This window comes from Dermacentor albipictus, chromosome 5, assembly GCF_038994185.2.
Source record: "Dermacentor albipictus isolate Rhodes 1998 colony chromosome 5, USDA_Dalb.pri_finalv2, whole genome shotgun sequence".
NCBI lineage: Eukaryota > Metazoa > Arthropoda > Arachnida > Ixodida > Ixodidae > Dermacentor > Dermacentor albipictus.
The window spans coordinates 20,958,412-20,972,691 of record NC_091825.1 but is presented as its reverse complement, the minus strand read 5'-3'; the positions used below and the strand labels follow the sequence as shown (position 1 = coordinate 20,972,691).

General features: G+C 43.7%; 1 protein-coding gene across 3 annotated transcripts in view; it reads right to left on the bottom strand.

Moving 5' to 3' along the window:
- LOC135898318 (probable enoyl-CoA hydratase) overlaps nt 1-14,280 on the bottom strand; it is an 84,208-nt gene that overhangs the window by 15,846 nt on the left and 54,082 nt on the right. For all 3 annotated transcript variants that reach the window (XM_065427202.2, XM_065427201.2, XM_065427200.1), the window contains exons 4-5: nt 12,023-12,161; nt 7,875-8,024 (exon numbers count right to left, since the gene is read on the bottom strand). In XM_065427202.2, coding sequence (XP_065283274.1) covers nt 7,875-8,024; nt 12,023-12,161 — 289 coding nt within the window. The remainder of the gene's footprint in view (nt 1-7,874; nt 8,025-12,022; nt 12,162-14,280) is intronic.

Below are 14,280 nucleotides of genomic sequence, written 5' to 3'. Positions count from 1 at the left end.
GACCGAAGAGGTGAGCTTTTGCATTTCAGCTAAATAAGATTTCCTTACATGGCAATGCATGGTTCCTCATCAGGACTTCCCAGTGCAGTCGAATTAAACGAAAAAGTCTAACTACCCAAGGTCGAATTAAAGGGAGTCAACTGTACAATGGAGACTATAGGTTTACCAGCAAAGTATTACTTTTCACTCGGGTCAACACAGCTTGATTGACACACATTAACTCCAAAATTACCCACTCAATTACCTGTCTACTACAAAGAGACATTAAACATAAAAATTATTCCACATGTACAGTAAAAGCTCGTTAATTCACAGCTCGTTAATTTGAACTTTCGGATTATTCAAAGTAGGTGTCATGGTCCGTCCAACAATATATTGAAAGCAATACGTAACACATCCCACTAATTCATACTGAAATCTGCACCGCCACCAATAATTCAAACACCGCGCCATCGTGGATGGGGAGTATGCTAGTGCGCGGGAGCACGTTGGTGACGAACGTCGCCATGCAGCTTTGCTCTTTCCACCTGTGGCCTTCTGTTGAAGGTCGGTTCTCTTCCTCTCTCAAGACGTTCAAGATAAGAACGCGGTGCTGCGTTTTTTATTTACTTATTTATTTATTTTTCAATTGTGATAGCAACTATATGGACACCCCAAGCGCATTTCTGCTGTCGGCGTCACCGTCGCCGCACACCCTACGCTGTATTTGTGAGTGAAAGCATGCAAGGGGAGCCAAGGGAGCCGACAATCATGGCTCAATCTCGCCCACGTAAAAGTGATGAATTTGAAGAGGAAGCATGTCGTCTTCACTCATGCGTGCGAGGCACCTAATATGTTGCAGGGTGCCAGGGAGGAGAGGGGGGGGGGGGATCCTAATCTGGTTGCAACTATGCATGTGGTGGCTGCACGGGGTCGCATGGCCGTGCCTTGAGAGCGATCTGCATAGGGGGCAGAGTTGCGTCAGTGGCTCGTAGCTTAGTGCGTGCTGTGTGTTCTCGGCAATCACTTTGCGTGGAAGCGATAGACCGCACGAATGTCACTTCACTCGCTGCTGTTGCCGCGTTTCCTCATGCCAGCGTTTTGACAGCGAGTGTCTGTAGAAATTAGGCGTGATGTGTTCATGTTTGCTGCGTGCGTTGACACCATGGTTAGTATTTGCGTTTGCAAGCAAATGTTTAAAAGTTGATACGGCCAATAAAAGTACTATCCTTACTTGGTACGGCTGTCTGCTAATTTGCTATGGCAATCGATGTTTTGCCTTTCGTGCGAAACTGCATCTTTTTTCTTTCTTTTTTGTTCATGTCACATCTTCGAGGTTATGCTCTTTATCTACAAGGTGCTCTGCCGAGAAGCAGCACCAGGTAATGTCTATAACACGGCAGCCATAACGTTTATAGCCGCTCGCAGTACCAAAAAGCATAGCCTTTGTTATTCATGGCTATTAGTCAAAGGAAAGCATCGCTGGGATACGTGTTTGGACGCCGCCTATGCGTCTAGTGGGACTCAGCAGCGTGCAGCTAGTGCGTCTATGAAAGTACCACGAAGACCAATGTTGCAGCAGGTTGTGATGCATTTCGAGAGTGCAGCTTAGAGCGTAGCTCTTGTTCCTGCAGCGAGCGTCGGCGCGCTTCACGTGTGGCCAATAACACTACGGCACTTGCGCTGTGATAGCCAAAATGCTGTGATGCCGTCCCCTCTAGACTTCAATGCGCACGCCGTCGGCTGTTCTCTTCGGAGCATGCACAGAATGATCCCCAACCTGTGTGCCGCTTTGAATGGCAGCCTGCGACTGTCAGCGAAGTGGCGTGGGCACCTCTCCCAACCCCCCGCACCATGCACTGCGAGTCGGCGCAGTCGGTGCGACGAATGTACAGATGGAGCAAGAGCCATCTCGATGTCAGGCAAATCAGGCCGCGTTGGCAGCGCCCGGTTACGTTGGCTGCACCAGTGTTTCGAACTATAGACATTGTTCTCGCCAACATAACGTAGCATGTGCGCGCGCACGCTACTTCGGACTATATACGTGCCTTAACCGAGCTATTTCATTTTGTTACTTTCATTAGTTCAAATTTTGTATAATTTGAATTTTCGTAGCATCGCCACAGAATTCGGACTAACGAGCTTTTACGGTATAAGTGAATCACCACATTACCTTACTAAAAAATACCTACTCCAACTGTGACTTAATTTTTTATGGTAAAGATGGACTGCACTGTATTCTAATATAGCCACAAAATGAACTTAGCAAGCTGCAGGAACTTTTATGAACCCACAATGGCTGAAATATCCTTAGAAATTATTTGAAATCCGCGACATTCAGTAATTGAAATTCAGAAATTGAAGTTTGCCCTTTATTTTTCTCCGCTAATGGTCTTTTTGTCTTGTAGAAGGAGAATTCACAAACATTTCAAGATTTATTTTTTTTTAGTGTCAATTTAGCTCAATTACTGCAAACAGTTAGTATTCCAAGAACACTTTCAAAATACCTTTCGTATGCTTTTCCCCTTTCATATATATCTAGCAGAAGAAGGCATTTCTGGATCCAGGCAAATATATACAGTGAAGTAGATGCACATATGAAGCAATTTATTGACATTTCGGCCGGGGTCCAGCTTTCATCAGAATACAATGTATGGCATAGGTGTAGTTTACATAGGTACATGTGCATATCAACCAGATGAAGATATGCTTACACAAAAACGAAGTAAATGCGCAAACAGAATGTCTGTCAATCGTTCTGAAGAGCAGCTTATACATGTTTGAACAGATGGCATTTGCAAACATACCATCTGAAGCTACAAACAAAAAATGAAATTCGAAAGGTAATTGTCAGGCGAGTGATAGCAGAAAACGTCACCAATCAACAACAAATGAAGAAATAAAAATAAATACAAAAATGAAAAATAGTGCTGTACTAGTAAAAAAGAAGGGAAACGAGGGAAGATGGGATGGGATATATGGGCAAGCAACTCAATTTTCCTACACTTTCGTTCAAACCAGACGTGACGGTATCAAACTTATAGATAAGAAAGGATTCACGGGCTTCTCTATAATTTTTTTTAATGAAATCCCGATTCAAGCAACATGACTTTCATCTTATCAAATGAGTGGTCAGGAAGATGTACCTATGTGTTTTGAGATGGGCAGGTTGGACAACGTACATTGTGTGCGATCTGTGATTGTTAAAGCGCAATCCAAAAGGCCCCTCTGTTTGTCCAATGTACTGTTTTGTGGACAGTGCACATTAAAGTACAATATATATTTTTTCTTTTCACTAGCATGTCACTATTTTTCGTTTTTGTTTTTATTTCTTCATTTCTTGTTGTTGATTGGTGACAGGAACCCATATGTGTTTACTTTGTAGCAATTGCTGCAATTGGGTAGACGTCTCATTTTCCCTTAATTATTTACTTCTGTCCACCTTGCGGGTTTCCGCAGAACTCTTGCGTCGACATGCCACCTATTCGGTGACATTTTTTGCTGTCACCTGACAATTGCCTTTCAAATTTCCTTTTTTATGCATATTTTCAAATGATGTGTTTGCAAGCGCCATCTGTTTAGACATGTATCAGCTGTTCTTCAGAACGAGTGACACGTACATGTATTCTGTTCACGCATTTTCTTCGCTTTTTATGTAAACATGTCTTCATCCGGTTGATATGCACACGTATATAAACTGTACTTATGCCATACCATTGTACTCTGATGAAGGCAGGACCCTGGCCGAAACATCACTAAATCGCTTCATATGTGTGTCTAGTTCACCGTGTGTGTATATAGACACACAAACACACACACACACGTGTGTATCTGCGCTCAAAAAAGCACAAAAGGGATGAAGAGGACATTGAGACAGATGAGCCTGATGAGAACTTGAATCAAGTGATAGACCCAAGTTATAAGCCTTCAACAAAGATGGCCATGGCTCAGTTGGATGAGAAGACCTTGTCATTTGAATTGATTGAGCATGAAAGCACGAGTGAGCACTTCTCGCTGAAAGTTTCACGTCAACATGAGGAGGAGCAGGTTGTAGCCCAGCCTATGTCTGGAGGAGTGGTACCTTGGTCCCCACCACAGCAGAATTGGAACCCTTGGACATCTTGCAACATTGACAAGGGTCTTATGGCCACTATGACATTGAGACAGATCAGCGATGATATTCTTAATAACTACGATCAGCAAGTGGACCATGACCCACAACTAAAAAAAGATGTTGGATGAATGTTACCAACTTCCAGTCTACAATTCCTATGACAGCATATTAGATGCTATGCACCAGTCTTCAGTTGTCATCATACGAGGTGCCACACGCTGTAGAAAACCCACTCAGGTGCCACAGTATACGTATACTGGACTCGTACATAGATCAAGGGATTGGCGCTGAGTGCTGTATTGTTGTTACTCAGCCTCGGAGAATCAGTGCAGCATCTGTTGCTGAAGAACGATCAGAGCAATTTGGGCAAAGTGCCGGCTACAGTGTACGTGTTGAATCTGTGCTCCCATGTCCCAATGGGTCTATCTTGTTCTGCACAGTGGGTGTCCTGTTAGGGAAATTGGAAGCTGGTCTTCGAGGAGTATCTCATGTTATCATTGACGAAATTCATGAGCGTGATGTCAATACTGACTTCATCATGGTTGTTATAAGAGACATGGTGCGAGCGTTCCCCCAGTTGTGTGTTATTCTGATGTCTGTAACCATTGATGTAACATTTGTGCTCGTGATGTCATCCTTAGCAGTGCAATGCCATAGCCGCTAAGCCACCATGACGAGCAAAATAAAATGAAATAATATAGAAAACCTGCTGAAGGAACTGTGCTATAAACACATAAGGGCCAGCTGTAGCAAAATAGGACACAATTGTAGCGTAAAATATACTAACTGTGACACATAGCTAGACTGCCAAAAAATGCTAATTGACAGATTATAATCAAGAACCACACGCTGTCGTGTAAGCTTTCACCACGAAACTGAAAACAAAGCTTGCATTACCCATTTTGCTTCTGCATTGCTTCAAGAATGTTTGTTGTCACACTTTTGATAACTTGCCATACTTTGTTTAGCAGTCTGCGAACAGTAAGCAGACTAAAACAGTTGGTCGTAGCAAAATAATTTGTTAGTTTTAAATATTCAAATTTACCGAACGCAGTTCAATTTTCAATACAAATGAAATATTTCACAATAACTATACGTATGTCTTGGTTACTTCAAATATCTGCTCGCCCCTATTATTTAGTTTTAGCAATCCAAGTCCAGTTGACGCTCATTACAATATACCCTAATTAATCAAACGACAAACCTATATCATATCAAATAGAATGGCAGTGACGTGACAAGTTGTGAAATAGTAAAACATCACCTATATTTTCATCAAGTGCTTGATTATTGGAACCCAAATGCGATTGCAGGAACAGCACAAAAATTGAGTAAAAAAAGTTGAGAAACAGCGATAGTGATCATAAACAAGTATACAAATAAAACAAAACCTATTCTTAAGAATAAAAATGGTGCATGTGCCTGCACCAAGTGGCCATGGCATTGGGGCCAGACTGCTCGGCTTGGAACTGCACAGTCAGTCCCACGCACACTTACTCAAATGGGGCATCTTTCTTTCGTTATGTCGAATTATGCGGTGAACACAATCTTCCTATGCCTAATTTCGTAATTACTGTTCTCAGAAAAAAAAAAGGAACAGAATGAAAGCAAGCTAGCTGCTACTAGCTTCTTTAAAACAGGCAGGCCGTTGCTATGGCAGCAATGCCTGTAAAACAGAGTGGTGAAAGTAATTTTCAAAACTGAATCAAATATGAATTGAATAGTACCAGAATCAAATCGAATATACAATACTTTTTAAGTTGTCTTTAAACGGATACAGAATAAAAAATTTGTCGCCAAAATTTCTGGCTCCAATGACAGCTACCGCAGAGAGCGACCAAAACAACACTCTTTCTGAGCAGAAATGAGCGAAAGGTAGTTATTTTTATTATTATTTCTCAAATCGCCACACATAGCGGCATTCTCTGAAGGCTCCAGCAAAACAGGATATCGCGTCACACTTACCTGCCTCATTGCTTCCCGCCCATTGCAAGCTATCGCAAAGCCTCGGGGTGTCATTGAAAAGGCAGGGCCTCAAGCCTGACACTGTGCCGCCTGTTTTCTCAAGGAAGCGCAAGCAACAAGAGGTCAGAGGCACATTTGAAAAGAGAAGACAAATATGCATGGCTCTGCTATCACAAACACCAGAGACCAATGGAGCTGGAGGAAGGCCAGTAAAGTAGTGCCAATCCACACCCAAGGCGCAGGAGCACCGGCAACGCGTCCCTACGGCGTCCGCGATTCACGTGGCCAATGTTGCAGTAGATGTTGCGGTCTCCACTCTGTACAGAGCAGCGGACGAGGAGGACATCGAGGCACCCTAGTAGCTGCCAAAGAAGAACGCCGTTTGGCTGTAATTTGTTGTTCATACAATGTTTTGAGCCAGATATTTGGCCAATTCTGCCCAAAATAATAGAAATTCGTATCGTCTGCAGCTACAATGAATGAAAAAAAATTAAAAAATAGATGCCACCTACATGATACTGGTGGTGCCACTTCTCGCACCCGCCAAGGGAAGGAGCGCCCTGCTGCGATGAAGCAATGGGATAGCGGGCGTGTTATCTAGCATAGAAGAAACGTGCTGAACTGAGGTATATGTTACCTGCTCGCCATTTGTGTTCCTTGTAGCTGCCAGTTCTGCAGGCTGTGCGTAAAAACTTTGTTTCTCTGTGTTTGGATTGATCAACTCCTTGTTGAAGGTATGGAGGTACATGCTCCTCCAGTACCAGTTGCTGCCCCTGATGGTGTGTCACCGAGTTGCCAATCGTTCCGATCGTTGCCGGTCGTTCAGTAGGCTGCTCATCAAAGTCGGAGTCATATTCTCTGCTCATACCATCACTCTCACTAGAACTTAGCATTGTGTAAGGCGTAGCGTGGGGAAAACAAAACAGTGCACAGCTGGTCAGTTTGCCCCGTCGCTGCTGAAGGTAGATGTGACATCAGATCTTCCAGCTTCTTGTCGGGAGCGTGCTGCGCGTGACCCGGCGGCCGCTCACGGAGCATCAAATATAAAGCCATACACTCAAAAATAACCAGAATAATGACTACATACAAGAGCAATTGTGTCTCAGAAATGCAATTGTGGTGCTTTCGCAATATTCTTGGATTTTTATTTTCTATCCCTTTAAATAATAAACAGCCTGCACATCCTAATGTATTCAGGTTAGCAAATTTTTGTCATTACATTACCGATTATTATGTGCTGCTTATTAAAAACCCAAATGGAGTCTTTGAGCCAATAAGCAATTTATTCGCATACTCAGTACTCATTAGTTACCGAGTAATGAATGATAGCTGTCTAGCTTTAGCAGGGAAGAAGTTTGGGCGTGTTGGTGAGATACATACAGACTTGGAAACATAGCACAAAAAATGACACAGGGACAAGCAAAAACACAGGACGACCGCTAGCGCTCGTCCTGTGTTCCTGCTTGTCCCTGTGTCATTTTTTGCGCTATGTTTCCGAGTCTGTAAGCTGTCTAGCTGCCTGGGTTACTAAGCAACGTACAGCATACTCCAATATATAACTTCTTGTGCTTTTTGTCTACTGTGACCATCAGGATGAAATGATTTGTACTTTTGCTTAAATCTCGTGCTTGATCATGTACACATGGAAATTTTAAATACAAAAAAATATTTGCAGCTACAAGTAGTGAATATTCGATTTGAAGGCCAAATCGAATAGGGCAATATTTGATTCATCACTTGGAAGTTTCAAATATTCGCACACCCCTAGCTTAAAGAAGTGCCACAAGCGAACAAAGGCAACGCCGTCTACACTCACCAGTTCCGCAGGAGACCATGCGATTCGCAAGGCCGATCTCGTGGGCTTCCTTTGCTGAGATTGGCCGCCCAGTCAGGACGAGGTCCAGAGCCCGCGACAGGCCAATCAGGGCGGGCAAGCGCGCCGAACCTCCGGCCATTAACGGCACTCCTGTTGGCCAATGCAAACACTTGCACCTCAAAGTGCAATTTCGCATCCTAAAGCTTCGCACGCAACTTGCATGAGGATGCAAATGACAAAATGTGGGCAGATCTGAAGGACCGCAATGGTTCCATACCTACATGCTGCCCCAGTACACAGTATAGACCACTTATAACGTAATTAACCAAAATCACGATTATTCGCACTATAAGCCGTACCAGAATGTAACCAAAACAACAATTTTCAAAGTCTGCACATATGTAAAACATGTGGACTTAGCACCTGTACTTTTCTGACGTAGAAGGCATGGGATGTTTGCATTCACTTAAATTTGCAAAAATAGAAAGGTTAATGGCCAAGGCCTTAACAGATGGTTTTTGCATGGAGCAGAGAAAATAATACAGAAAGAAATTCAATATAGAAAAGCATATTTAGTATCTGAACAAAAACTGAATTGCTGAAGGGTGACAACGTGCATGCATTCAGTACAGAGCTTAACACTAGCAAGGTCAGGCGGCGTACAGCTATATCTCTGAGGTCATGAGCAGAGGCTTTTTCGTTGCCCAGGCAACCCCTTAGAGACAGGCAACCGCTCAGAACATGAATCGAGATAACCCCGCTGATAGAATGATTACCTATCGTAGTAGCTACAATGAGCCATATTTTTCTCATTAAACGTGGATTTACATTTTTATTCATCACTAAAAGTCATGAAAATGTCCTTTGGCGCCCCATGACGCTGCAAAAGAGGTCCACTATGTGACCTCCTACTAGTGTACGCAGTTTCTGGTCTTTTTACTAGTACTGAAATGCAGTATACTTTTTATTATTATAAGCTTTTCCTGACTTACAATGTGCAGATAAGCCTTCGGTTGTAGTGAGCAGAAAAGTAGCCCTGCCTTTGTCTTCGTTTTCGATGAACTGACTTGGCTCGTCTATTGACAGAACAACGACAACGGGGGCCAGCCAACTATGGCGTAGGCGTGTACTTCGGGAAAAACATGATACAAATATAAGAAATGCCTGAAAAACATGAATTTATTTTCAAAAGTGGTTGAAAAGGTCAAAATGTAGGTGGTTAACAACAGACAGTTACACTCACTCCTGTGAAAGTAGAACAATTGGCAGCTTTCACAATTTGCAAGGGGGTCTATCGACATCATTCTGACTTCACAGCGTTACTGGAGGAGGGACTCTTGCTTTTTTGGAGGCTGCTCGGATCGAAAAGTTCTGCTTATTAAATATCCAAGCGCTTTTGGAAGTAACCACTTCAGACGTAAACACAACCGAGACTGAGCTTTGCGTTGCACCACAAAAAACTAGATCCTTAAAAATCGGTTGTCAGTCCTTTTTATGTGCGCACCTTTTTCCATGCATCCACACAGCCCCTTCTATCTCGTGATAGTGTGTGCAGTATGCTGTTTCTTTCTTTTTCATGCCATACAGTCGAAACCACTTATAACAATATTCAAGCGCCAACGAAATTCCATTCTTATAAACAATAACTGTAATAGCCAAGTTGCATGGAAAACAAGCACAAGGGAGAAACAGCGGAACATTTTTAACTAGACAGAAGGACGTACAGTCCACACCTGTTATAACGGATCCTATAATGGAATGTTGGGCAAATTTTGGCTGGATGATGTGAATACAATGTACTTTGCTGTGGTGATGCCTACGTGCAGCAGTGCTCTGTGTGCAACTATCTCCGGCAGCTTACTGAACTGGCAAAAATTCATTTTTTCTTCGAGAACAAATACATTAGAGGCAAGTTTGCCGTAATGGCTTGCCACAAAATACCTCGCTGGCAGAGAGATTTCGTGTCGGACCACTGCCGCCAACCGTTTTCCGCTTAGTGCCGAGAGTGCCGTTAGGTCTAACCACCTTCAAAGTGAGCCCGTAACATATGGCACTTCAAATGCGAAATGTCGACGATCGCAAAAACCGCTATCTTGAGAACATATTATTTCTCCTCGCTTCGGGTTGAACTTGTCTTGTACTGCAGCTTCTTGTTCATGCTACAGATTTGGCAAAGGTTGTTGCTTGTCACGAAAGATAAAATTAGGACCTCAGTACGTTCTACCGGCCACTGTTTTGTGTCAAAACAAACTGTAGCTGATGCTTCTGTCATGGCTGGGAGCTACGCACCTGGGCTGGGCGGCCAGCATGACACGCTTGCTAGCAATGAGCGTCCACAAAACAGAGGGACAGGAAGATGCACAGTTGTACAATTACCATGTCTATAGAGTATTTATTTTAAACTTTGATGTTTTTACCCTCTTTGCTGTCACGAGTTAGACAGCATCATATTCAAAGTTTCAGCATTTCAGGACATGCCCAGCCCCTACTTTAGGATAGAACAGATTTCGGATGTTATCATTCTATCCAGCGAAAAAGGTCTTCAGACCTTTTTCGCTGTATGATCCTGGTCCCATTGCAACAAACGTCAACTGTCTTGTATATACTTGGGTAACTTGCGTGATATTTCTTTAAATATTATTTCGGAGCTTTGAAAAGGGCGCATGCGAATCACAGGAACATTTTGCAAACACAACCTAAATAACGTCCACAGTGGAATCCTGGTTATACATCCCCAGATTTTGCAACATCCCAGATTTTATTATGAATTAGTGCAGTCCTGTTGGACTCCCCATAGAGACAATGCATTAAAAAAGATTACACAAGTCCAATCTGATACGACACCTGCGAAATTGCGAACCCAGATGCACGAGAAGTGCTACAAACTTCTTTGCGGCACCGTCCCCTCTGTCAGGAAGGGGAGAGCACTCCTTCGCATGCTCCGACTGATTCCCAGGCTCCCTCCTAGTCACCTTAATCCTTCCCAAGCCTTCGCTGCCTTTTCACTGTTCGTCTCCCTTTACCCTGTTCACGCTGCTCAACCGCCTCCTGTCTTTGCCCTTTCATTGCCATCTTATTGCACAGTTTCTCCCGGCGTTTTCTCTCAGCAGCGCCCTATACCTGTCACCGGACGCATTTGCGTATGCAACCAACAATGTTTTTGACACTGTTCCAAGCGTGCTATCTTCGTACAGAGCAAGAGCACTGTTAGCCGCATACTTCGACGTGTCCGGTGCCGAGCCTCACGAGAGCAGAACCACCTCCAAAATGATCGTCACCTGAGGTCAACCACAGCATCACAAGAGGGCAGTCACGGATGCCGCTTGGAGCAAAAATTTTAAAATTAGTGGGTGTGCAGCGCACAGTCCTTCCCAGTTTTGCTGCGCTGTGGACGCACAATTTTCTGTGCATACCGGACTGCACAAGTAAAATTTACGACGAAGGTTTGCTGAACATGTTTCATTTCCAATTATATGTATGCCCTCCGAGGTGAATCCAACTTCACTGTTTAAATGTCACAAAAGCGCAGCTCGTGCATCCCACCAACGGTGTGGAACAAATGTAAAAAAAAAAAAAACTGGTAATGCAAAAGAAAAGCACATCTAGCGTTTTTCTACCAGCTTTATGCCAGCACATTTTAAACGTCTCTAAGGCATTCGACCCAGCAGTGAACCAAGTTGGCATCAAAGATGTTCACTGAATAGTGGCACATGCCCAGCGACACGAACTCAGCGACCACCACCAACAGCTGGTTTCGAACCCAGTTCTTCCAGCACAGCGGCGCTCGATACTCTATTTATTAGACCATGGACTATCCAGTGGCCACCCAAGTTGGTAGAAAAATGGTTGGAAGTGCAGATATGTAGACACCAAAAAGTGTATGGCATAGCAAACACAAACGAGCACAAACAACCAACACAGGCTACTGCAGAATTGGGAAACAGCGCAAGGCCATATATTGAGTTAAGTTAAGGGGGCATTGAAAGCACCTTCTCAACATGTTAAGCAAACATGCCCAATATGTGTGCAATGCCACTGCGAACAGTGGACCAAGTATATTAGGTTGCTGCACATAGCACTCATTACTTTGGAGGCACCGTTCCATCGCTCGCCCTAAACTGTGCATACACAGAGCAAATGCAGCATACCAAAGCGCCGTCCAAAGAGGCCCATGACAGCTGTCTCATCAACTACCCGCAAATCACACCACAGGGCCAGCTCCATGCCTGCACCAACTGCATAGCCGCTCACCGCGGCGACCGTTGGCTTCCTTGTCTCCGGAACGCACTGGACAAGACATTGTAGCACATAGCGCACTGTTAAATTGGGACCAAAGTACAGGAAGCACTAGACAAGACATTGTAGCACATAGTGCACTGTTAAATTGGGACCAAAGTACAGGAATACTTCTCATATCTAAGACATCAGCGGTTACTATTAACGAAAGCAGAGATTAAGTATGTTGGAACTATGCCTGACTGCACCCAACTCAGGTCTAGGCAATATCGAAAATACATGTACCTTATATAGTACTATCTTAAGATACTCTCTAGGTATCTTGTTTCTGTATCATGAGAAACTTGGCAAGACATGTATCGGCATGTGTGTTTTCAATACGTCACACAAAGTATTCTATAGCTTTAGATACACAATACACTTATAGCAAAATCCAAGACGACGTTCAAGATCACTGAAGCAAGCAATGCACACTAGTTTCGAATTATTCCAAGAGATGACATGTTGACACTAACTCACTTGCTCAATGCTCAACAACAGCTTTGGGAAGCTTTTTAGCTGTGTCTGCGCAATGTCCATTCAATTTGATGTTCACTGATCGGCCCGTTTCGCTGATATATTGTTTCTTACAGAAGGAACATTCAAGCCTATAAATCACGTCCGAACTTGTACAAGTAAAGCTAGTTTTGACTTCGTGTGTATAACTCTTTGCGGTGCTTTTAATTTTAATGTCACTTTGAAGGTGCCTGCAGGTTTTGCACCTGAACTGACAACATAATTTTATTACGGGGGAACGATGTTCAACAGATGCTCGTTATTTGATAATAATTGGTGGTATTTTCTTATGATGTTGTTTACGTTTGGGAGTACATTAAAATACTTTGTTATAAATGCTGTCAGTCTGTCACATTCTGGTGTAGGTGGTTTCTTATCTAATTCCGACTGTCTTTCCAATCTTACTGCAACATCATAAGGTCTGTCAAGAGCAACTTGTGGGTGGTTTATTTCTTCTGGCGTTGTTTTAAGGTAATTTAGGTGGTGGATATACTAATCGTTGTCTCAGCTACAGATTTTTCTTATTCGTTTTGCTTGTCCAGCAAAAATTCCTTGCTTGCAGTGTTGCGGGTGATGACTGCTGTAGTCTAAATTTTGCTGGCTATCCGTAGGCTTCCGGTAAAGCGTCGTTTTCAGTTTTTCGTTTTCTATGTAGACCGTTGTGTTGAGGAAGTTGATTTGACTAGGAGAGTGGTGAGCAGTAAATTTAATACTCGGGTGAAAGCGATTGAAATGGCTAATTACGTCGGTTAACATGCTTGTTCTTAGTTCCCATATTATGGATATGTTGTCAATGTAACGAAGATAGGCATGGGATTTTAAAGGGTAGGATTTCAACAAGTCTGCTTCAAGAGGTCCCATGAAAATGTTCGCATACGTAGGAGCGAATGGTGTTCCCATGCTAGTGCCGAAAGCTTGCAGGTAGTGAATAGAATAAAATTCTAAATAGTTGAGCACGAGAACTGACTTAAGGAGCGACAGGTAAACTTGCAGCGGTGGCAGATTGGCAGACTGAAACTTGACAGATTGCAGCGGTGGCGTAGAGGTAGAACACCCGCCTCGCGTGCAAGAGGTCCGTGGTTCGAATCCCGGTGCCGGCAATTTTCCACCGGATTAAAAAAAATAACAAATCCGCGTGTTGATAAAATTGCATAAACAGGCCTGGAGTGTGGCCTGATCCCGGTGACCAGAACCGGTAACGCACTCCCTCACCAGAGCAGGATTGGCCACCCTGGCGCAGTACTTGGCCACAACCTCCTATATGAACAACACAATCAAACCCCGGCCCTCAGTCCCCAGCAGCTGCGAAGCAACTGACCACGGCGGCGGTCAGACCTGCGACGCTGCAGAGGGTGCTAAGAATCACTGGCTCCGGACAGGCCGCCATTGGAATATGAACCTGGCAACGTTTAACACTAGAACGTTATCTAGTGAGGCGAGTCTAGCAGTGCTATTGGAGGAATTGGAGGGCAGTAAATGGGATATAATAGGGCTCAGTGAAGTTAGGAGGCCAAAAGAAGCATATACAGTGCTAAAAAGTGGGCACGTCCTGTGCTACCGGGGCTTAGCAGACAGAAGGGAACTAGGCGTCGGATTCCTGATTAATAAGAATATA